The sequence below is a fragment of the Centropristis striata genome, chromosome 22 (genome assembly GCF_030273125.1).
Source record: "Centropristis striata isolate RG_2023a ecotype Rhode Island chromosome 22, C.striata_1.0, whole genome shotgun sequence".
In the NCBI taxonomy this organism is placed as follows: Eukaryota; Metazoa; Chordata; class Actinopteri; order Perciformes; family Serranidae; genus Centropristis; species Centropristis striata.
The window spans coordinates 7,146,567-7,169,055 of record NC_081538.1 but is presented as its reverse complement, the minus strand read 5'-3'; the positions used below and the strand labels follow the sequence as shown (position 1 = coordinate 7,169,055).

At 38.5% G+C, this 22,489-nt stretch overlaps 1 protein-coding gene across 1 annotated transcript in view; it reads left to right on the top strand.

Annotated features, from left to right (window-relative positions):
• nampt1 (nicotinamide phosphoribosyltransferase 1) overlaps nucleotides 1–21,757 on the top strand; it is a 33,859-nt gene extending 12,102 nt beyond the window's left edge. Inside the window, exons 4-11 of the mRNA XM_059326128.1 lie at nucleotides 2,045–2,173; nucleotides 9,896–10,054; nucleotides 11,430–11,566; nucleotides 14,131–14,356; nucleotides 15,359–15,478; nucleotides 15,561–15,701; nucleotides 16,257–16,391; nucleotides 17,030–21,757. Coding sequence (XP_059182111.1) covers nucleotides 2,045–2,173; nucleotides 9,896–10,054; nucleotides 11,430–11,566; nucleotides 14,131–14,356; nucleotides 15,359–15,478; nucleotides 15,561–15,701; nucleotides 16,257–16,391; nucleotides 17,030–17,143 — 1,161 coding nt within the window. The 3' untranslated portion in view covers nucleotides 17,144–21,757. The remainder of the gene's footprint in view (nucleotides 1–2,044; nucleotides 2,174–9,895; nucleotides 10,055–11,429; nucleotides 11,567–14,130; nucleotides 14,357–15,358; nucleotides 15,479–15,560; nucleotides 15,702–16,256; nucleotides 16,392–17,029) is intronic.
• Nucleotides 21,758–22,489: the final 732 nt, after the last annotated feature.

Here is a 22,489-nt window from a genome sequence, read left to right as displayed (position 1 = left end):
TCTAAAACATTTTTCTTGGCATGCAATGGAGAACTGCCCACTAAAATAAGAACGACCTGCATTATATTTGGTGCTGTGGGTTTCCATAGAAGGAGAGAACTGCTTAACAAGCACAATCCTTGAAATAAAAGTAGAAAGATTCATCAACTCGAAATGAATCGGCCAGTTTATGCATCAAGAAAAATGGGCATACCATGTTTCTTGTTCTTGAGAGGTACTGTTTCAGCACCTTGGAGAGAGCACAGCACTCTGTACTGACAAAGTATTTTCTCAAGTGAGGTGAAGCGTTAATTATGCCTTATTTCCACTCAGTTCTCCCTTTGACATCTTTTTAGCACATTGAGTGATTTGTGGAATGCCATACAAAAAGCTGATGCAGCACTGTGTGTTGGTGATCTATAAGCCAGCACACACAAGGCGCACATCAAGCATAAAAATCAGGGCTCGACAGTAACAGTTGCCAGGTTTCCATTGGCAAACATTGCTTGGCTTCTGGTTGCCATCAGTTGCAACCACTTTGTAACATAGAAAAAAAGGGAAGACAAAAACCAAAATGAGAAACCCATGATAGTAAAAGAAATTTGAATACACTACACCGCATGTGCGTGCGCAAGAGACGGTGGCAGAGCTAATTACGTTTTTTGACTGCTATCAACATCACAAATGAACATGCAAAATGATTCAACTGACAAAGAAACAGATGAAACCGAAAGAAAACCCAGAAGTCTTGGGGAGGGATGTATACCCGGACCTTTGAGCTGGATGGAAAATTTTACTGCAAAGCAACATACATCTCTATAACATCAAGTTCAAGGCAGCACACTGCAATTACTCAAAATACAAGCTCCATTAAAGACTATACTTTCAGTTGAGGAAACCAAGAGCTGATGCCTTGTCACCATCCTGGCAACTACTTGGTAAATTTAGCTTTGAGCCCTGCAAATGTTGCTCAGTTTTGGTAGTTGTTAGGGATGCGCAGATCTGATTTTCAGTCTCGGCATCAGGCTGATATTGGCTAAAATCACTGGATCGGATATCGGAAGAAAAATAAAGTATAACCCGATCCATAAGCCTAAACTGTTAGGTAGATGTTTCACTAAACTTTGGCGATGTGTCGTAGAGAGGGGTGAACAGTTAGTGTTATATTGAGGTGTGGTTGTGGGCAATGTATTTCTTCCTTAACCCATTGACGCCTAAAACTGCCTGTAAAACCTCTGGGCGATTTTAAAATAAGCCCCTAAAACCTGAAGTTTTTCTGGAAATTCAACAGAAGTGTCAACGCTTCTACTAAATAATAGATTTTTCAGCCTCTGTAGCAGATAGAAATGAAATTCAAAAAGTATTTGAGAGCTTATACAAATACTACAAAACGACGTATCCGCTTTCCAGGCTTCAATGGGTTAAATGGTGAATGCACTGTCCTTGTATAGTGCTTTTCTAGTCTTTGTGACCACTGAAATTGCTTTACACTACAGCCAGCGTTCTGGTGGCGACCCTGGTGCCACCTGCCACCATCAGGAATTCATTCACATGATGCATGGTGTCTTTCAATGGCTAGGTGTAGCAAAGTGGATTCTGTTTTCAACAGCTTAGTTGTTTAAGGAAATAAGACTGAATTGGATTAGTATCCGTATTCGCAGATATTGAGGGTTGTCGTATTGGACCTTAAAAAAGTGGTGTCGTGCCATCCCCAGTAGTTGTCTGTAATGTATGCTATGGACGTTAATCTGCTACTTGTAGATTCAGTTTCTTTCATTCACTTCTTACTTTTTTCAGCGTGAAAGGCAACACATTTGCTTCAGGAATTCTAAAAGCATATACTTTCCATAAATATCTCACTGCCTTTCAACATTGCACCCAGACAGGAATGTCTCAAGGTCGAATCTCACCAGAAACTGTATCAGCTCCAAATGTGTGTCACCATTTTGCCTCCTTTTTTTAGGTCATCTCAATAAAGTAACAATGTGTCAAAGCTACGGAGAAGAACCTCTCATGTAGTAAATCTGATTCTGAGTGGGATATTTGTGTATGTGTGTGTTTACAGAAATACAACGGACATCTGCCTATTGAAATCAAGGCAGTGCCAGAGGGAAGCGTCATTCCTCGAGGCAATGTTCTGTTCACAGTGGAGAGCACAGACCCTGAATGCTACTGGCTCACCAACTGGGTGGAGGTAAGTTTGTTTTGTTTGTCCTGCAGGCCCAGAATGCATATCGGGTCAATTCCTGTGGGTCCTCCAAGTGTATTATTCAATTAGAGTGTTTCAGGCAGAGATGGTCCAACTAAATGATACTGCTGGCTGCATTGTAGCAAATGTATTCAGTGTTTTTTGACCACACCGGGAACTAAAACTCTGCATATCACAGCCTCAGCTGCTTCAAATTTAATTTCATCTCCAGCTCCGGATTAGCTTTGTCAAGTAAAAGCCATATAACAGTTTAGATTTTAATGTGCTACTCGTAGAGCTACAAAAATTACATTGCCGGGCAAATCAGTAAGATTTTTACTCGATTATTGATTTAAGACAAAATATACGAGCAACATTAATGCCCTTTTTATTACAATGGAGAGTTAACGGTTTTATAAAAGCCATAAACTATTTAGCCTGGCAGCACTCCCAACGACACCTCTTATCTCTCCTTAAATCTCGCTGAAGTACAGCCCTGCCATGGATTATTGCTTCATCACTGCTCAGAGATGTGCTGTAACTGCAGTAAAGTCAGTCGTACTGGTCGGCTGGAAAGTGCCAGAGCAGAGAGTCCGGTGCTAGAACGGTCCTTGCTGTTTGTAGTTGACAACTAATTTAAAGTCTAAATCAACCCCTTGACCTGACCAATGTTCTGTTCCCTGAGGCATCACATCTCTGAAATTATTCTGAAATGTGTAAAGAATGCGTGTCAACTTTATTCACTTTGCTCCAGTTTACTTCAAGGCCTCAAAGTTCACCTGTAAAGGATTTTCGTTCCAAGCCTTCTCTCTTTTTTTCTTTAGATGCTTTAATGCAGTTATGAACCAAGGTTATAATAGTTTTGGATTTTTCATTAGTTTTAGTTTTAATTTCGTTGTGAATTTTTGTTTTCAAATTCAGTTAGTTTTAATTAGTTTTTAGAGTGAGTTTGCTAGTTTTAGTTTAGCTTTTATTTTTTGAAAATACTTAGCTTTAGTTTAGTTTTTTATTAGTTTTAGTGTTAGTTTTTGTTTTTTTGTAATGGGTATGTGCCTTCATTTCCTTTGGTTTATCCATCTCAGCCCCAATAAGGTTATTAATTCTTACAGTTCAGGGTGTTTTGTATTTTGGTTGGAGTGTAGACATCCCAGTCTCAGTAAACATATTTACCATGTGTTCCTGCATGTTGAAATAGAAACACTGAATTATGTATGAAAAAAGTTGACAAAGACGAAAACTAAAGACATTTTCACTATAATTTCAATTTTGTAACCACACAATACAGTTTCAGTTAGTTATCGTTTTTTTAAAAACTCTTGTTTTAATTTTTATTTCAGTTAACAAAAATGTTTTTTCAATTTTAGTTTTTGTTATTTTGTTAGTTTTCGTTAACTATAATAACCTTGTTATGAACTTGTATCACACTTCCTGCTTCAGCAACTGATCCCTGTCATTTTTATATGTTTTTACACTTTTCATTTATTTATAGCATTTAGATCTATTACTTAAGTAGAAGTTCTAATACCACACTGCTGATTACTCCACTACAAGTAAAAGTCCTGCATTTGAAACTTAATTAAGTAAAAGTGCAAAAGTTTCGGCATCAAAATGTACTTTAAGTATCAAAAGGAAAAGTGCTCGTTATACAGAATGGCCCCACTCGACTGTTTTATATAATCTAAAAAAAATGTTATTAGATTATTTGTATTGATGCATTTATGTAAGCAGCTTTTTAATTTTGTAAAGATAGTGCTCATTTTAACATCTTAATATACTGTTATGAGGTTTAATTAAAAAAATGTCTGATCATTTTAAATTGATCATGTTTATATGTTAAATCTCAACCTGAAAAGTAACTAAAACTGGCAGTTAAGCAAAAAGTACAATATTTGCCTCAAAATATAGTGAAGTAGAAGTATAAATTTACATAAAATGGAAATACTCAAGTAAAGTACAATACCTGAAAATTTTACTGAGGTGCTGTTGAGTAAATGTACTGCAAAAAAACTAAGAGCATATTTCCCAGACTGTCATACGATAACTTTATTATTATTAACATGTCAGCCAATTCTATAAATGATAACTGAGAAAATAAAGATTAAATAGGAATAAAATAAATAGCTACATAAACATAATTACTGTTCAATTTCAGTCAATTGCTGACTATTAAAAAAAAAAAGAAGCAAAAAATGAATACCAAACAAAATTTCTAAATCACGCTAAATAACATTGTCTGCATCATATACTGTGTAAAAAGAGTTTTCAAAATTGCACATATCGGACAACATATACACCGATCGGCTGATAATATCTGTCAGCTGATATATCTGTCTATCTATTACTCATGCAATAAAAGTTGACTAATGACACATACTGGTTAAGCTGGTTTGCATGAAGTCAAACTGGTGAAATCTTACCAGACTGGCAAAACCGGATATTGACCCACCCAACTGTAATTTATACTGTTCGTTTGGCCGAGTGATCTGTAAATATCAGCACCTGTGATTATCCGTCATGTAAAAGCGCATTAAAACAAACTTAATGTTATGTGTTTAATGTGAGGAAAAAGAACAGCTGGAGTAAAACATATTTTTATAACTTGAAGCAGGCAGTCTGGTGTCTGGTGCAGCCTTCTCAGTGGTGCATTTATTACGCTGAGCTAATGCACTGTGCGAGTCCTCCCAGAGATGAGGAAGATCTCATGAACTTAATGCCGCATGAACAGACTGTCCTCAATGACTCGGCAGAGCTAAATTCATTTACCATGAGCAATATCTCCACTCTGTCTCTCCCTATCTCTAACCACTCTGTCCGTCTCCCCCTTTCCGCCATGTCGGCCCCATTCATAAACGTCGTTTTCGACCGCTGCCAGAGATGAATCATGCAGCCATTTCTTTGAAGATGATCAAACGGAAACAACAAGCTTTCTTTGTTTTCGATCCATCGACACAAAAAGAAAGTTTTGACCTTATGTACAAAGGAACATCTGTGAAAGTCTTGCAGACACATTTTTAAAGTAATTACCACTTTGTCATTGATTGGGTTTAAGTCTGCCTGTCTCTTGTTATGCCTCCACGCCGGCAACATAATGCAGTCAGCCTGTCCGTCCTTCTGTCCCATTTTTCGTGAATTATTATTCACAGGAACACTTGGGAAGGAATTTCTTCTTCTTTGGCACAAACGTCCACTGACTTTATTGGTCGATGGTCGCTGTAGCAGTGTTTCCATCCAAAAATTTCTATGCACATTTTGAAGATTTACATGAGAAAAGTTTGATGGAAACACCAAAATTCTGTAAAGTTTTGGAAAATACACATAATAGTTTTAACGCTTGCTTGAGGTGGTTTTTGTCTATTTTAGTGTAGATGGAAATGCTTTTTACGAATAAGTTCTGTAGTAGGGAACATTTACCTCACATGACTGTTGAGCTGTTTCCTCTCTGCCGGTAAAGACGAACTGACATGAAAGAACAATTATAAGTTTCCCAATTGAATCCAATTCCTGAAGACTTTTCTTGTGGGTGGCCAAAGTTGTCTGATTAGCAACCTCATCTCTGTTGTTGTTTTTTCTCTCTTTCACAATCTCTTCTTCTTCTACTGTTTACTAATGGATTAGCCTACAGCAACACATTACACTGCCATCTTCTGACCAAAGTACATTTATGCAGCTTTGTTTATTCGCTCTAAACCAGCTGATGGAACATCCCTAATTCACACTTTCTTTAATGCGACATTTCAAAGATGGCTTGTGACCTCATAGAATTCATATGCTAATTATGACAAAATTTCATACAGATGTCAAACAGGATTAAATAATGACAATTTATATCCAAAATATCAAAGATAAACTTTACTGTGACACCATAATGTTCTGCAAAAACACTTTTCTGGCCATTATTTAACGCCATAACACAGGAACAGCTGGGCCGACATTCCACACTTGGTCGAATGCTAAATTGGCGACACAAATCTTGGGTGCCCGCCTTGTAAGTTTGGTGATTGTATGACTTTTCTGAAGATCGATTTGTTGCTTCTTTGCAGCAACATCCATATTGTAATCACATCACGGCTACAAATGAATCTGCACAGGCACGCAAAGAAACTGCAACGTCACTTGTTGGCGGAAGGGTGCAACTGCAAAGTTTACCAGCAGGTTTAACAAGTCCGGTCTTTCCTGGTTTTCAACTTTATTCAGATCTGTAGTTTGACATGCATACGCTCAACTATAATAACAGATGCACCAATGAAAGGGAGGAGTGTTTGGACGTAGGTCACCTACAGCCAAGAGCACAGTAACAACACACACTAACACTGTCCTGATAAATTTGGATACACTACACCCGCATACACACACACACACTCCCCACGGCTGATAAAAATACATGCATAAACACACACACACACACACACACACACACACACACACACACACACACACACACACACACACACAGTCATTTTTCATGGCTCATGTAAAATTAGCCATAGCGTTCGGCCTTGTGTCCTTGGGCTGTTTCTCCCCTTTGCTCCTGCTGTCCCTTCGTTTTCTTCTTCTTGTCATTCTCTCGGTTATCTTCCCTTTTTTTTTTTAAATGTCTTTATTGCTGTTTTAGCTCTCTGCTCTCCATGCCTTCCTCATTGTCACCCCCCCCCCCCCCTCCTTCTCTCGTCCCTTATCTCCCTCCATTTTGTTCTGGGACATTGACTGAGCGGTTATGTTGGCACACGTGTGTGTGTTTGTGTGCGTCCACATTCCTCCTGAGTGTTGTTTGTACTGCGCTGCTGCCCCATTTTACCTTTGGTGGCCTTACTGACGAACTGTCACACGACGATCACATATCATGGTGATCATTATCGTCTTCCTCCTAAGAGAATATTCAGTTTACCACAAAAACAATCACTTATAGTTTTGAAAGAAAACAGATCACAGGATGAATGGGAACTGGTACAACTGACAATAGGAATGGGTGATATATTATAATGTTATAAATAATTAAATGCATATAGATTCCTCATCAAGGTTACCATGCATTTAAGGCAGAGGGCGCATGACCTTGTGTGTGTGTGTGTGTGGGGGGGGGGCGGTGTTGGCCTTGCTCTGGCAGTCACGAGTCCATATTATGGTTTAGATTATGATTAGTCTGAGGAGGCATGTGACCCACTCAGGGTTATAGGGGTGAGAAGACACACTGCATAGTATTAGTTGGCAAAGTCAAGTGAGAAATTAGAGCTGGAAGTTTGCAAAAATGTGTGTGGGGGAGTTTCTCAAATGTCAGTAAAATCCCTATGAAGGAGGAAAGACAGCTAATAGATCCAGGGGCCAGGTGAATAAATGATTCATTTCATCAGGATGCTTTTTTTTGTATGCACACAAAAAATGCATCCTTTCCCCCCCACACATTTACTAGTGTTTATGATGTGAAAATGTTTAGTGAGGGGACAAATTGGGTGATAAAATAAAATGGGTTACAAAATCGTGGGATAAAAATGATTAAAAAAAAAAAATAAATGTTTAGTGAGAATGTCACACACACAACCCCCATTCAAAAAAGTTGGGACACTGTGTGAAATATAAATAAAAACATTGAATTTAGAATTTAGTGTATATTTACAAAAAATAATTCAGTTGAAACATCTAATTTATTTCTATTTTCTTTTTTTTTTTTGCAAGACGCACACAAAAAAGAACAAAACTATAACAAACAGGATAAGGACAGGAACAATAATACAGGCCAGTTAACAAATGTTCTTTAAGAAATATTACAGCAGGGTTATGTTAGTCTTGGGTGAAGTATGTTTGTAGAGGAGGAATAATGGTAAATTATGAATCAAGGAAAAGCCCAGGAAATTACAGCAAACAATGATAAATGATAATAATAATAAAATGATAATAAATGGCTTATAATAAAGTTAATTTAAGTCCACTTCATTTGAGTGTTTTTGTGTCTTTTTTACACTTTTCGATTGAATATATGTCACAAAGGATTATCAAATTATCAAATTCTGTTTTTTTTTAAGTTTTACACAAGATCCCAATTTTTTTTTGGCATCAGGGTTGTATTTCAGACCAGTTTTAGCCGAGATAGCTGCAGGCGTTATAAAGGTGAACATGAAATATAAGGTGAGAGTTATAAACTTATAATAGATTTCAAATCATTTGCAAGTTTAACTGATTGTGCTATAATTTTTTCATGCTGCACAGCTTTCGATAAAATGTCAGTCAAAGACGACATTTTCAATGATTTATACTTGATCATTCATCTTAATTACATTTGAGCCATTTTCCCTGTCAACTATAGCTCTGTTTTGTTTGCTTGGATCGTCAAGCACTTACAAAGTTTGTTTCAACATGAGCTCTATGAATGAATTATTAATCATCCTTCTGATGTTCAGTCATAAAATGTTTTGAGCTTTGCAGAAACGTGACGAATTTGGGATTTGGATGCTACAAATAGCCCTTCCTAATGACTGCTGCTCTGTTTGAGCACCTCTCTGATGCAACACAGTCAGTGACATTGCACTTTCTTCGCCATATTTCTCATTGACATGTCTATTAAGTAGCGGAGAGGGCACAAGTATCCGTATGTCTACATCTGTTTATGACTATGACTAACTCCACGGCGATTAAACACAATCCGGCACACGTGTAGCTTTATAAATCTGACAAAAAGAAAGCCTGTGCACATTTTTTGTCCGTTTTAGTTTTTGCATCAGGTCCCAGATGTTTAGAATTTTTGTCAGGCTTGCTTTCTTTATCTGCTGCTAATGAGCTTTGGCATGTGTGTACTTAGCTGTCATTTTTGTTATACTCACAGTTTTATAGAAGTCATGGAAATGTTGCAAACACAGTGAGTAATCTCATAATAATGTCAGCTTCATGTTGCAGTTTAGCCCAGCGGTCACAATATTGCATCAGTTTCCTTTTCTTGGAAGGGTGTGGCTGTAATATGATGCGTAACGTACCCTGATTATATCTTGATAAAATAACAATAACTGGAAAATGTCAATGTTGGACATGAATGCACAGTATGTATCTGCCTAGAAATGGATATGCACAGAAGCAGACCCCCCCCCCCACACACACACACTCACACACACACACACACACACATACACTTATGATGGCAGATTGATTGATTGATTGATTTATTTTATTTGACCATTCTTGATATAAAAAATATGAAACAGCAACCTGTGTCATACGTAATATAAATAGATAAAAAAATAGTCAGGGATGACACAATAAAGCCCTAAGGCTTATTTCCATTGTGGTCCCTATATTTCCATTGTGGTCCCTACATTTCCATTGTGGTCCCCACAGAAAGTGTGTATTCATGAAAGTTCCCAGGTAGTAGTGAGTACAGATAAGCCACTTGTTTTGACATTGAAATGTGTGACTCTGGTCCAGAGATGACATGAGGCATCCAGGAATGTATTTTTCCCAGAGTTTGTCTCGTGTGAATGATCCGCCCCCTTTGATCCCCCTGAGCCTGTTAGTTTTGGGTTTTAATACCAGTTGGATACTGGGAAAGCTGGCTGGTCGAACCAGACATTCACTGGTCAGTTCAGTGATGGAAAAATCCACTATTTCTGGGTTGTTTGAATAGACTTAATAGGCTTTGAAAACATTTTTTTAAGAGCTGAGATATATTTGCAGTTAGGATTGCATTTGGGAAATTATCTTTTACATTGAAACATTCTGACGGCTTGCTTTGCTTCCCTCCATCAGACCATCCTAGTTCAGATCTGGTACCCCATCACTGTGGCGACCAACTCCAGAGAGCAGAAGAAGATCCTGGCCAAGTACCTCCTGGAGACTTCTGGGAACTTGGAGGGACTAGAGTATAAACTACATGACTTTGGCTACAGGGGCGTCTCCTCACAAGAGGTATATTTTTCATACAGTAGATATTTGAGGACGTTTTGGTAAATATCTAATATGAAACTTCAAAATGCACATACAATTTTTTTTTTTTGAAAGCTTATGTGTTATGGAAGAAATATCTAGAACTGTAAAAAGTTAATAAGTGATATGATAAAAATGTAACACCAACACAGTTTCTTAATAATGCCAAGCTACATTTTCTGCATTAAAAAAGTTTTCATAACGACCCATATCTGACAGCATATGCACCAATATCAATATGCCTTTGATAGGCCAATATCGGCCAATAATATCTGTCAACCGATGTATCTGTTGGGCTCTAAAGTAGTGAGCTGGGATTGTTTTTGTCCTATCATAGAGGTGCATATATTTAGAGTGCCGTTTGGGTGCCCTCTTCTAAAGAAAATGTTAACATTTTTCAAATAAAAATATGCAATTTCACCTTATTTTGTACAATATTTTACCATATCTTGTGATATATGAAAAAAGCTGGAGCAGAAAATGCAGGTCCACTGGGGAGAAACTACAACCATTAGATCTGGGAAAGTCATGCGGTTAGTTTTGATGCCATCCACATTGACTTTACATTCATTTGGCTCAGGTAGTGCACACAATGGCTTGGGTGTTGCACCTAAGCCTTATAATAATAGGAAAAACCCTGGAGGCATGAATAAAAGGTGCAGAAAAAAGATACTTATCATTGTCATGCAACAATGTAGGTGGTAATTATTTTTATACAGCATGGTAGCTCAGTTTCAGTGCAAAAGAAGGAGATAAATTTAAGAAAGGTAAACAGGCACCATAAAACATTACAACAATGCACACAAAAAGGAAATGCATAAATGTGAACATATGTACAGTGAATATACATATACAGGTGCATATCAATACATTAGAGTATCATGGAAAAGTCCATTTCCAGTAGTTCAGGTCAAATAGCCCCAACCAATAATTGAGTGCAGATAGATGAACATACTTTTCAGAGGCCAACATTTCCATATTAAACATACTTTTTACATTTTTTTGAGACTCTGAGATTTTAGGTCTTTATTTAATGTAAGCCATAATCATAATAAGAAGAAACTAAATAAATTAAGACATGAAATGTTTCATTCTGTGTGTAATGGATCTATATAATGTGTTATTTCCACTTTTTGAATTGAATTACTGACATAAATAAACTTTTCTATGATATTCTAATTTATTGAAATAAACCTGTATAGGTACAGTTCTTTACCCTGCATATCAAGTAGCCAAACAGTCAAAAAGTGCTATGATTGATAAATATAGTAAATTAAAACAAAATGATGTGAAAAAAAAGTGTAACAGGGTGTCTTTGCCCTTTACCTCCCATAACACCACCTCCTCCTATTTTCAGACTGCGGGCATCGGGGCCTCCGCCCATCTGGTCAATTTCAAGGGCACGGACACGGTGGCTGGCATCGGAGTCATTAAGAAGTACTATGGCACCAAGGACCCCGTGCCAGGCTTCTCAGTGCCTGCTGCAGAGCACAGGTAGACACACACAAACACACTTTCATAAATGTTTGAAGCGCTGTCCTTGCTTAGGGACAGGATATGCAGGATAGGACATCCCTTAGCTTGTGTTTCCTGGTTTTTCCCGAAAGTTAAGCTTCTACTGCGATGTAGGGCAGTAGTTCACCACACACTTTAATTATTACGCCACTAGTACAACACCTCAAAGTGGTGATGGGCGACTGCCAACATGCTCAACACTCTTTAAAAGGGTGTGCAAAGTTTGCAGAAACTTCAAGCGTAGCATTAAGCCCCTGGAGGCTGCTAAATTCCTGTGCACAACGCTAATGATAAGCCACGTATTCACATATTCACAGAAAGTACAGTCTTGACAAGATAGTCCACGTTTTGGCTAAGAGCCAGGGCTAGGGGGGGAAACTTTTTTCACCGACAAGCCAAATTGATTTCCAAAATATTTTTAAATAACAGTTGGTTATCTGCCAAAGCTGTCAACGGCTGAGATTTATCAGCCCAAGTGAAAACGCACTCATCGTTTGGCCGAGGTTGGTGTTAATTTGCTTCCCCCGATTAGAGCTTGGTCACCCTCACACTAATTATCTGGTTCATCTGTCTCAGTTTGTGAATGGGGGTAGTGATTGGCTGGAGGTGAAGGGTTTTGATTGGCTGCTGCCCTGACGCAGGCGGCCCCTCACATGTCTCCGGTGTTGTTTTATGGCACCGATCCATTTATCGCATGCACACACTTTCTCTCTTTCCGTTTCGCTCTCGTGCACACACAGTCGCTTCTTCCTTGCCACCAGGGCAGTTACTGCTGCTCCGGCGCACCCTTCTTCCCGCACCAGTGCATTGTGGGATGGTGGCAGAAGTTGTCATAGTAACCATTATGTAATGGGCCCCCTCCGAATGTCTGGAGTTTGGTTTTTACCTCAGAGGGAGGGGTCACAGTGAAATTCCACTTTGATTTTGATGTAGTGGGAAAGGGACAGGAGGGTGTTTAGAGCAGAGGTGTGTCACCTTCTCAGCTCTCGCGTGTTTACTGTAAACTTTCAATGTAACAAATGCTCTGTGCAGAAAAATAAAACACTCAGGAGAACAGAAACTTAGAATAAGATTTAAAAAAAAAACATATTTAAACTATTTCTCCTGGTGAGTGCCAAGTAGCTGGGATTTACTCTGTGTACACTGAACAGGTTTCGCATGGAAGATAAAACAAACTTCCAGGTATGTTTATTCTATTTCGGCAGTGGCAGGAATCTCAGATATCTCATAACGTCAACACATGAAACTGAAACTATCTTCAGGGTCAGATTTGACCGGTAAAAAGTTAAAAAAGAAAAAAAGAAAAAGTGTCCTCTTTTGAAGTTTGACTGGACATGACCTTGCCTTTTAACAGTAATTCATCTGGGCTCCAAGGTGGCTCCAACAGAGCTTTTATAACCTTTAAGAAAATACAATTTGGACCAGACTTTTCAAAGACTAAAACCTGGAGTGCACTGCCCTCTTCTGGACGATCTCCGGCACTCGCATTTAATGAATGTCTTGTGACTCCTCAGCTGTTCGTCTCTTTATTTTCTAAGAACATATTTAACTTTTATATGCTTTCCATCCTGTTCGTTTTCTCCCATTGTCTTTACAGTCTTCTTACTCATTCATTTCCTTTTCTGTATTTAGAGTAAAGTGTGATTTGTTTATTTGTTCATGTAAAGGAACAACGCTTAAATGAACCCCAGAAGTTTTCTGTAATATGATCAAACCTCATAGGAAGATAAGTTACTGTACAAAGAAGTGTGGACAAAGATTTTTTTTTTAATTATTGACTGAAGTGTTGTATACAAAATTAAAAACAACAATCACAGCATGCATAGAATCAAATATAAGTGAAAATATATGTATATATATAAGGCACAAAATGTAAATAATAAGGTCAATTATATAAAAATAAATGCATAAAATGAGAAATATAAACAAATAAAAACATTCAGTCAGAGGTTTCCAGAGGAAAAGTTTTATTATTTTTTCATTTGTTTAATAAACTGAGTGATTTTAGTAAAGAGTTCAGTTCTCTTCTGTTGTCAACTAAATTTAAAAAGAATCTGTTAAAACAAAACAAAAAAACAACAATATATAAAATGATGAATCAATTTATTTCAGGTTAGAAGGAAAGAGAGGTTTGGCAGCTTCAAATCAATCCCTCCAAAAATGGGATTTTTTTCACAATAAAAAAAATTGTTTATTATGTTTCTGAAAGGTACATGAATTATCATTCTCAGTGAACTTAGATAATAATAAAAATAATTTGTCTGTACTGCTTCTTTTTTTCTCTGTACTCTGTTTTGTGTTTTCTCTGTGCTCTTGACATCATTGCAAATGAGGGGTTGCCCTCTATCATTCCTCGAGAAAATAAATAAAGGATAAATGAAAATGAAATGAATATTATTAGGGTATGTTTTATGTACGATGAAAAGTACTTTGCAGCTTTGTTTATGTTCTTAATTTTAGACCTCCAAAAACATTGTCTAGGTACAGTTTTTTCTTTGAAAACAGAAAATAATGTTGCTTTTTTTCTGCCGCTCTATCTGCAGTACCATCACAGCCTGGGGAAAAGACCATGAAAAAGACGCCTTTGAGCACATCATCAAGCAGTTCCCCAATGTGCCCGTCTCCATCGTCAGCGACAGCTACGACATCTACAACGCCTGCGAGAAGATCTGGGGAGAAGACCTGCGGTCGCTGATCGAGGCGCGCAGTGCAGACGCTCCGCTGGTGGTCCGACCGGACTCAGGAAACCCGCTCGATACGGTTCTGAAGGTGCGGTCACATGAACAGCTTTCCTTCGGACTTGTGCTGTGTTCCAATACCCATACTTCCATGAGTACACTTAAACGCAGTACACTATCCGCACTTACTAAGCACGCAGATTTCAGCAGGTGAGTGTTGTTCCAAATCTAATACTCCGTGGTGCACTTACCAGAAATGCCGTTGCGAAAGCCGCCAGGGCTCGTCACCCGCGAAAAACTTCCCGCTTTGAGGGGGCTGTGGCTCAGTTGGTAGAGTTGGTTGGCCCCCAACTGAAGGGTTGGTGGTTCGATCCCTGGCCGTCGCAGCCTGATGTCGAAGTATCCTTGAGCAAGATACTGAACCCCAAATTGCTCCCGATGCTGTGTTCATCGGTGTGTGAATGAATTCCCAATTCCCAATGGTGGCAGGTGGCACCGTTTAGGGTAGCCTCTGCCACCAGTATGAATGTGTGTGAAAGGGTGAATGAGAGCAGTCTGTAGTGTAAAGCGCTTTGAGTGGTTGCAAAGCGACTAGAAAAGCGCTATATAAGTGCAGGTCCATTTACCATTCGAACGGCGAAAAAAATGACCCTTTGTGTTGTTTAATCTTTACTTCTACAATCTGGCAATATGGCTCCATTAACGCAGCAAATGTAGAGAATGCGCCGGCGTCGTCAGCAACGTTACCTACCGCTCCGCTGCTGTTTCGGGCGCCATTACAAACATTTTTTTCGAGCTGAGCGGCTCTGCCTGGCTCCGCCTCTTCCGCTACGTAGACAAGATGGCGGCCGTTGAGTGCGTATAGTGTACATCGTTCCACACTCAATGTTTTGACCGTTATGAGGGCAACATCCGGGTCCTTTAGGTACACTTTTTTTTTCGCCGCGATCAGAATCGGAACACCCTGCATACTCAAACTAAGTATAGTAAGTACGGGAAGTATGGGTATTGATTGGAACACAGCATTGTTCTCTTAACACAAGCTAGGACGCTAACTCCTCCCTCTCTGTGTTTCTTATTTTACTCGTGTCAGGTTTTGGAGATCCTGGGTAAGAAGTTTAATCCAGTGGAGAACAGCAAAGGTTTTAAGGTTCTCCCTCCTTACATCAGAGTCATTCAAGGAGACGGAGTTGATATCAACACACTGCAAGAGGTATGGACACACGCTACTTATAGATGCAATGTAGGAGACGCAACTCTAAGATCTTATATAATGTTACTCTGTGTTTTTGCAGATAGTGGAGGGTATGAAGCAACACAAGTGGTCCATTGAAAACATTGCCTTCGGGTCTGGAGGCGCACTGCTGCAGAAACTGACCAGAGATCTGCTCAACTGCTCATTCAAATGCAGCTACGTGGTCACTAACGGACTGGGGGTGGGTACTGATACATTCAGTACATACAGTGTATAACTGTTGTTGTTTTATGATAATTACACAGTGAGTAATGTAACAATTTAAAAGTATGTGTACTTGACAAAAGTCTGCAGATGATGCACCAAAGGATATCATTTTTTTGCAAAATGTTGAAAAACTGTGTTTTCATTCCTGAAGGTTTCATGTCTTTGTCAAATGTACAAAGTTTGCCAGGTTGGTTCGGTTGTCAGTGTTTTTTGACCTTCAAGGGCTCTTTTTTTATATATATCTGTAGTTTCCAGAAAATTCAATAATAGCACAAACAAACAAATAGATCAAGGATAGACCTTCGTTGAAGGTAGACCAGCAACTCCTGTGTTCTGTGAAATAAAGTTGTTGTTTTTGTCAAAGGAGCAACAAATCACCAGAACACAGTTCAGGAATCAGGCTCAGTTAATATATGATATAATACTGATATATTATATTAAATCCATAAAGAATGTTGCTTAAACTCTTGATTTGAAATTCTCTTTATGTCTAAAATGTGTTGTGTTTTTTTCCATGTGGCGGGAAAAGGTGAATGTGTTCAAGGATCCAGTGGCAGACCCCAATAAGAGGTCAAAGAAAGGCCGCCTGTCTCTGCACCGGACGCAGAGTGGAGACTTTGTCACCCTGGAGGAGGGCAAGGGCGACCTGGAGGAGTATGGCGTGGTGAGTTCAATGCCCACAGTAGAACACAGAACAAATGCACTCAAATTCATTTTCACCAATACTAGTAATTTTTCTCCTTTGTCACCTGTCTTTTTTTCTTAAATCCTGTATCTTTTTTTTTATTTTTATATATATATATTTTTATTGATTCACAGTTGCAGTAAACAGTACAATCAAAGAGACATATTTTCATTTTCTTATATAACCCAACACCCATTCCACTCCCCCAGAGACCCTTACATCGTTGTATTAATAGGTTAATACATCAGATCAGTTAAAACAACAGTGTGTAGAAAAAAAATATTAATAATAAAAAAATATATATATATACACACACCCATACATAAAATATATGTAAAATAAAATAATTAAAAAAAAAATATATATATATAAAACATACATATATATACACATACACACATACATGTACAAAAATATATATATATAAGAAAATACATATCGACATATATACACACACCCTTACACACAAATATACACACACCTATCCATATAAAACATAGTGTAACATAGATTGTTTGTTTGCTGCCTGTGCCTCAGCATGTTCAACAGATCAGCCCAATAAATCCTGTATCTTTTTATTTAACCACCCTCCAACTTGTTTTTTTTTCTATTTCCAGGACCTACTGCACACAGTCTTTCAAAACGGGAAGATTGTGAAGACGTACACATTCGACGAAGTCAGAGACAATGCTAAGCTCAAAGAGAGCGAGCTTGAAGTAGTGCTGGACTGAGCACTACTATACTCCCACCCTCCAACCCCAAAACCAATCCCCTCCTCTCTCCCTTCCCCTCAACCCCTTCACCTTTTGGCCTCCGACGCCACCTCCAAAAAAAAAACGGAGGCGGCGTGCACTGCTAATAGATCCCCACTCCCAAAGCTTGAGAAACGTCCCCCGTAAAAATCTTTGATTCCCTTAAAAATTCACGGATCTTCACCCTCTGTTCCAAAAAACGCCATTGTTGGTTCTCCAACAGATTCGGGGGGAGGGGAATTTGGAAACTCACACACCACTGATGAACGGCGAACACCCCATGAGTGTGAGGAAAAAGAGAAGCAAATGTGTGAGAGGTACAGTAAGAGTCAAGAATGACAGGCATGTAGATAGAAGTTGCGATTATGATGGTTTAAAAAAACGTTCACTCCCATGTGCCGCCGGCCCCAAATTGTACTTTCGGCATGTTGCACTGATAGGCTCGACATATTGCAACGTAAGAATGTGATTGGCTGCTGATAGGCAATGTGTCAGCAGACTTTTCCATGCCGACGCAAAAGCTGAAAAAGATGATTGTGAATAAGCTCGTGGCGGCCATGTGGCGAGTGAACGCAGTCAAAGTGAGAATGATGACAGAAAGAAATATGAAGCCACACCCACACCAATGACCGCGCCCCGTGTATTGTGTACAGAACTGTTTAGAAAAAAATACATGTCTGAATCTACTTAGCTTTGTCTTTTATGTGAAGGAAGAAAAACGATGATCATGGTATATAAACGGTGCACTGATAACATTGACTGATCGCAGCTTCTATGTTGCTTCGACCTGGAAACAGAAGATAACATACACTGAATTACGGGCGATGAAGGAAGTCATTTTCCTCAGTTTTCTTGCTTTGAATCAGTCGTCACGGCCCCGATTATAAAAGGCCGTCATCTATCAAGTACTACCTGAATATTTTCTACTCTTTACTCTGCCAAATAAAATGTTATGGGTGCATCTTTGAAGCTATATAAAATGATCATCTGCTTGCCATTATGTTGGTCACAGAGCGTTCACATCATGAAGGTCCAATCATACCACAAAATCACAATTTCTGTGCATGGAGGGGAGGATTTCGCTACTCAAAGTTATGTTTTTTTTTTAAATTTTCAGACAAATGTGCAAACATTGGATTATACTGCTCCGGCATTTGTGAAAATAACGAATGAGAACGAAAAGCTTATTTTCCAATTTAACTTTCCAGTGTTGTCAGAGCTCAAAACTCAACTGACGAGATTTTTAGATTGACTCTTCATGATGATGAATGCTTTGGAAACCAGTCTTTGCTGTATAAGACCAAGAGTTGATGTAAAAAAAAGAAAAAAAAAGAAACTACATCACAGAAATTGTCTTCACTGGAATGAAGATCTATGTGTTCATGAAAGATTATGTGCCGTGTGTGTGCTTGGATCTGTGTGGTTGTGTGTGAGTGTGTTCGCTGAGATTTTCTTCCTTTTAAAGGATCGTGTAGTATTCCTTTATGCAAATGTACTTGTTGATCGGGGAAATAGAGAACACTCTTCCTTTTACTTTGCCGGCCCATTTATTCTGAAAGGAGACACAGCGTTGTGACAAACAGTAGTGAGTGTGTTTTTGTTTTTGTTTTGGCTAATGTAAAAGCAACAAAGAGGTAGAAAAGTGAGACTCTGGATCAGGGATAGCTTTCTGACGGCCATGCTTTGGCAGTTGTTGGCGCACAGCTGCTGTTCAGCTAAACGTTGCCCTTGGTATCACTGCCTTAACTCGTGAAAAGCAGGGAAACTTCAACAGCTGTGTTTCTGGGAAAAGCGTAACCGTGCCCGGTGATGTTTGGATTCATTGCCCAGGTTGAAATGGGATCTTGCTGAAAATGCCTTGTGGAATTACTTATCTTCCCATTCAGAGCATCCCAGTGGAGCGTCACTGCTGTTTGCAGGTGTGTTTGGTCACATTGCTGAGTTGGCCCCTTTCAGAGTGGAGGGATTTTTCTGTCGCTAGAGCTAGCGGGGGGGTTTAAGAGGAGCTAGGAGCTGGTGACATCACAGGGCACAAATAGTTGGTCGAGACCAGAAACAAAAAAGTGTTCCTCCCATCGATGGAAACTCTAAGGTGACATCAATCTGATCTGAAATATGGCTGGTGTATGCCGAGTGCTTTCTGGAGTACAACCAGTAGCTGAAACCAAGGAACCAATGCATATTTTAACAGTTTTGCTCACTTTTCTCCAAACCCGATACTTATTTGTTGTCGCTTTACAGCACTGATGTAGAGTCGTAGAGCTCCAGGTGCCCAGAGACTGCAAGGATCATTTTGTCCTCCATTTCCGATTCCCCGTGATGTCGGGAGAAACTCAGTGCTGTTTGGCTTTTTTTGTGCCATAGCATGGCTCAATTAAATGTCTTTTGCTCAAGTTAAACCACTTCCACTCGCCTGGTGCAAATTAGCGTCTTTCCATTGATTTTATATGTACGGTAGTTGTGAAAATGTTGCTTCAAATATGTCTTCACAGATGGTTAATGTGTCTCATGCTATTTTTGTACAACCAAAGTCCTGCAAAACTAACAACATTCCTCCTAACTTCAACTGTATTTTGTGTGTTTTGGGCTAATGAGCCAGTGTTAACTTGCTATCACACCAATAATTAAAACGAGGAACATGATAAATATCATTAGGCTTTAGCATTGAGCTCAAACATATATTGTGTCTTTAATTGGATACTTCAACACTGATTCCAAAAATACTTCCACTGCTGTCTAAAACTTAATCAACACAAAATGTGATAATTTGCTTATTCTTTGACATATTCAAGCAAAAAGGCAATATATAACCATCTGTTTTTGTAAATGAACTCTCTGATTTCTTCCTCTTCTTAATGATAACCGGATGGAGAGTTACCGCCAACGCTTGACCATGATTGTTGCCCGCTAGACTATCTGCTGGCTTGTTTGCTTGTTTTGCTCACTTGATAATTATCAAAACTGAATAAAAATGGACGTGATTTTACTTTTACTTTACTTACTCATGTGTGTTCACCAGAAGAGTTTGATAGTGCTTCCCCTCAATAGAAATCAAGATAGTGTCCATTGAGTGCACCACCCAGGTACTCATGTTGCACTTTTCTCTCAAAATATCAACTGTAAATGTAGAAATATGTGAATTAAGACACATTAACTGTCTATCAGAGCTGCTTGCATAGCTATAAAGTGTTTAAAACTCTGGGTAATTGTTTATTTCATGCCTGCAAACTCTTTCAGACATTAATTCGGCCGCTTAACATATTCTCACCTTGGGAGCTGCACACTGCTGCCACAGTCTGCTAAGTGTCTTCACTCGAACTATCACCTTCACTGATTTTATTCACGTTCTCCGGGGACACCGACCCTGCTAGTTTTCTGTGATTTTTTTCGGAAAGACCTTGGAAAAGAACCCTGTGATGTCACTGACTCCCATCTCTCGCCTCCCGGCTCAAACACAGACACGCTGGTGAACAACACTAGCTAAAAACAACACTGTTTTCTTTAATTTCCTACTGAATTTTTTTCTGTTTCTTTTAGCTGCCACCACTGTCTGATCATCTGTTATCCAGTTCTGGAGCAACAACGCAACACACCTTTTTCTTTTCCAATTATGTGGTGCATTTTAGTAAAACTCTGATTTTACTATTTTGATACTGTCTCGGTTCTTACCTCAGAGAAATATTATTATTTTGTATGACAAAGGAGAAAAAAATGCCAGAAATATTGCAGTAAATATCCTTATTTACAAACGATGCGGCCATACTGCCTTCTCACTTGTACATACAACAACTAGTTTGACTGAAAGCAGAGAGGCAGGTTAGGGAGACGACCACACTAGATAATATTATTATTATTTTTGTCAGAACAAGTGTTTTTGTACCAACAGAAGAATATCCAAACCTGCTTGACTGAACTGGCAGTGTGACTGTTTTTTGTGACTGCCGAGCTTTTAGCTTCTGTTTGTGTGTGTGTGTGGATGCCTTGTGTGTGTAACGGATGACAAACTGTTTGTGAATACTTTTTTTTCTTTCTGTTGTTGTTGTTTTATTCGTATGTATATGTTGGTTGTCCCGAAATTCTCTCCCAACACAACTGATATTTTAACTAACATAACTTGCTATATTGTCAACAATACATTGATTAAAGATGCCACCCAGTCAGTTTGCAATGGTTGATTTATTTTGTGTAGGACTGATGTGAAATATTGTTTCACTGTTTAGTGTTAAGGTTTTCAGTTCAAATGCTTTGTGTCAGGGTCTTTATCTGGCAAAATGGGGCTCAAAACATAGAAAAAACTCTACAAAAATGGTAAAGTAAAACCCAAATGACGTGGAGGTAACATTTTATTTTGGTAATTTGGCAAAAACAATTATAGGAAATATCCTCAAAATATGTGCTCCATATTAAAATCCAAGTAAATAGTTCATTATTCATTTACTGTATTTATTGGAAGTTTTATTTTTCATATTGTCTGTTTTGGCAAATTTCACACATTTGCATGTTAAGCTGACTAGTTGCTGTGATCCAACAAAGACTCTGTAGATGAGGCTGGCAGTTAATTGACATTAATAAATTGGAAGTGTATTGATTTGACCCTGCTGCTGTTTTCCCAATGATTGTACCAAATGACAGACTTCTTTCCAGGAAACCTCAGGTAAATTGTGCAGAGATTATGGCTACATAGAGGTCAACGCAGTAATATTCCACTTTTCACTGATTTAAGATATCTGTAAGCATCTAGAAAGTCTATTAACCCTCTGAACCCCAAGCTGTATCAGGGTTTTTTTTTGCTCTTTTTACATTTTACCCACCCTCAAAAATGTATTTCGTGTAGAATGATATAGTTGATATAAACATTAAAAAGAAAAAACACAAGTTGAATTTCTCTGAAATATTTGTTTATTTGAGTAAAATGTATATATTACATTATAACATTTTTCAAAGAATATTGGAAGAAAAATGACAAATATTCAACTATTTGCTTTTATACAACTTCTACCTGCAACTTCTTCTGTCCTCTCCTCTCAGCTCTGTGTAAACAGCCTGCAGTTCTGTCCGATTTTCAGTGAATATTTGTCAGGTGACCGTTTGTCTCAGCAGAATCAAGGGCTTCCTAGTTGTGCCGAGGAGCTCAGAATTTAATGTTTTTAACAGTATCTAGTTATTCCAAATAGTTCATTTTTAAATGAGACATGTAGAATAAAGTTATTTCAACAGAAATATCATAATTTTAGGCTTCGTTTTGGTTACTTTTTCTAACGGAAAGTTTCGTAACCTATGATCCATTCAAGGACTGTCAAATTTTCGATGATGATGCCTGTTTTT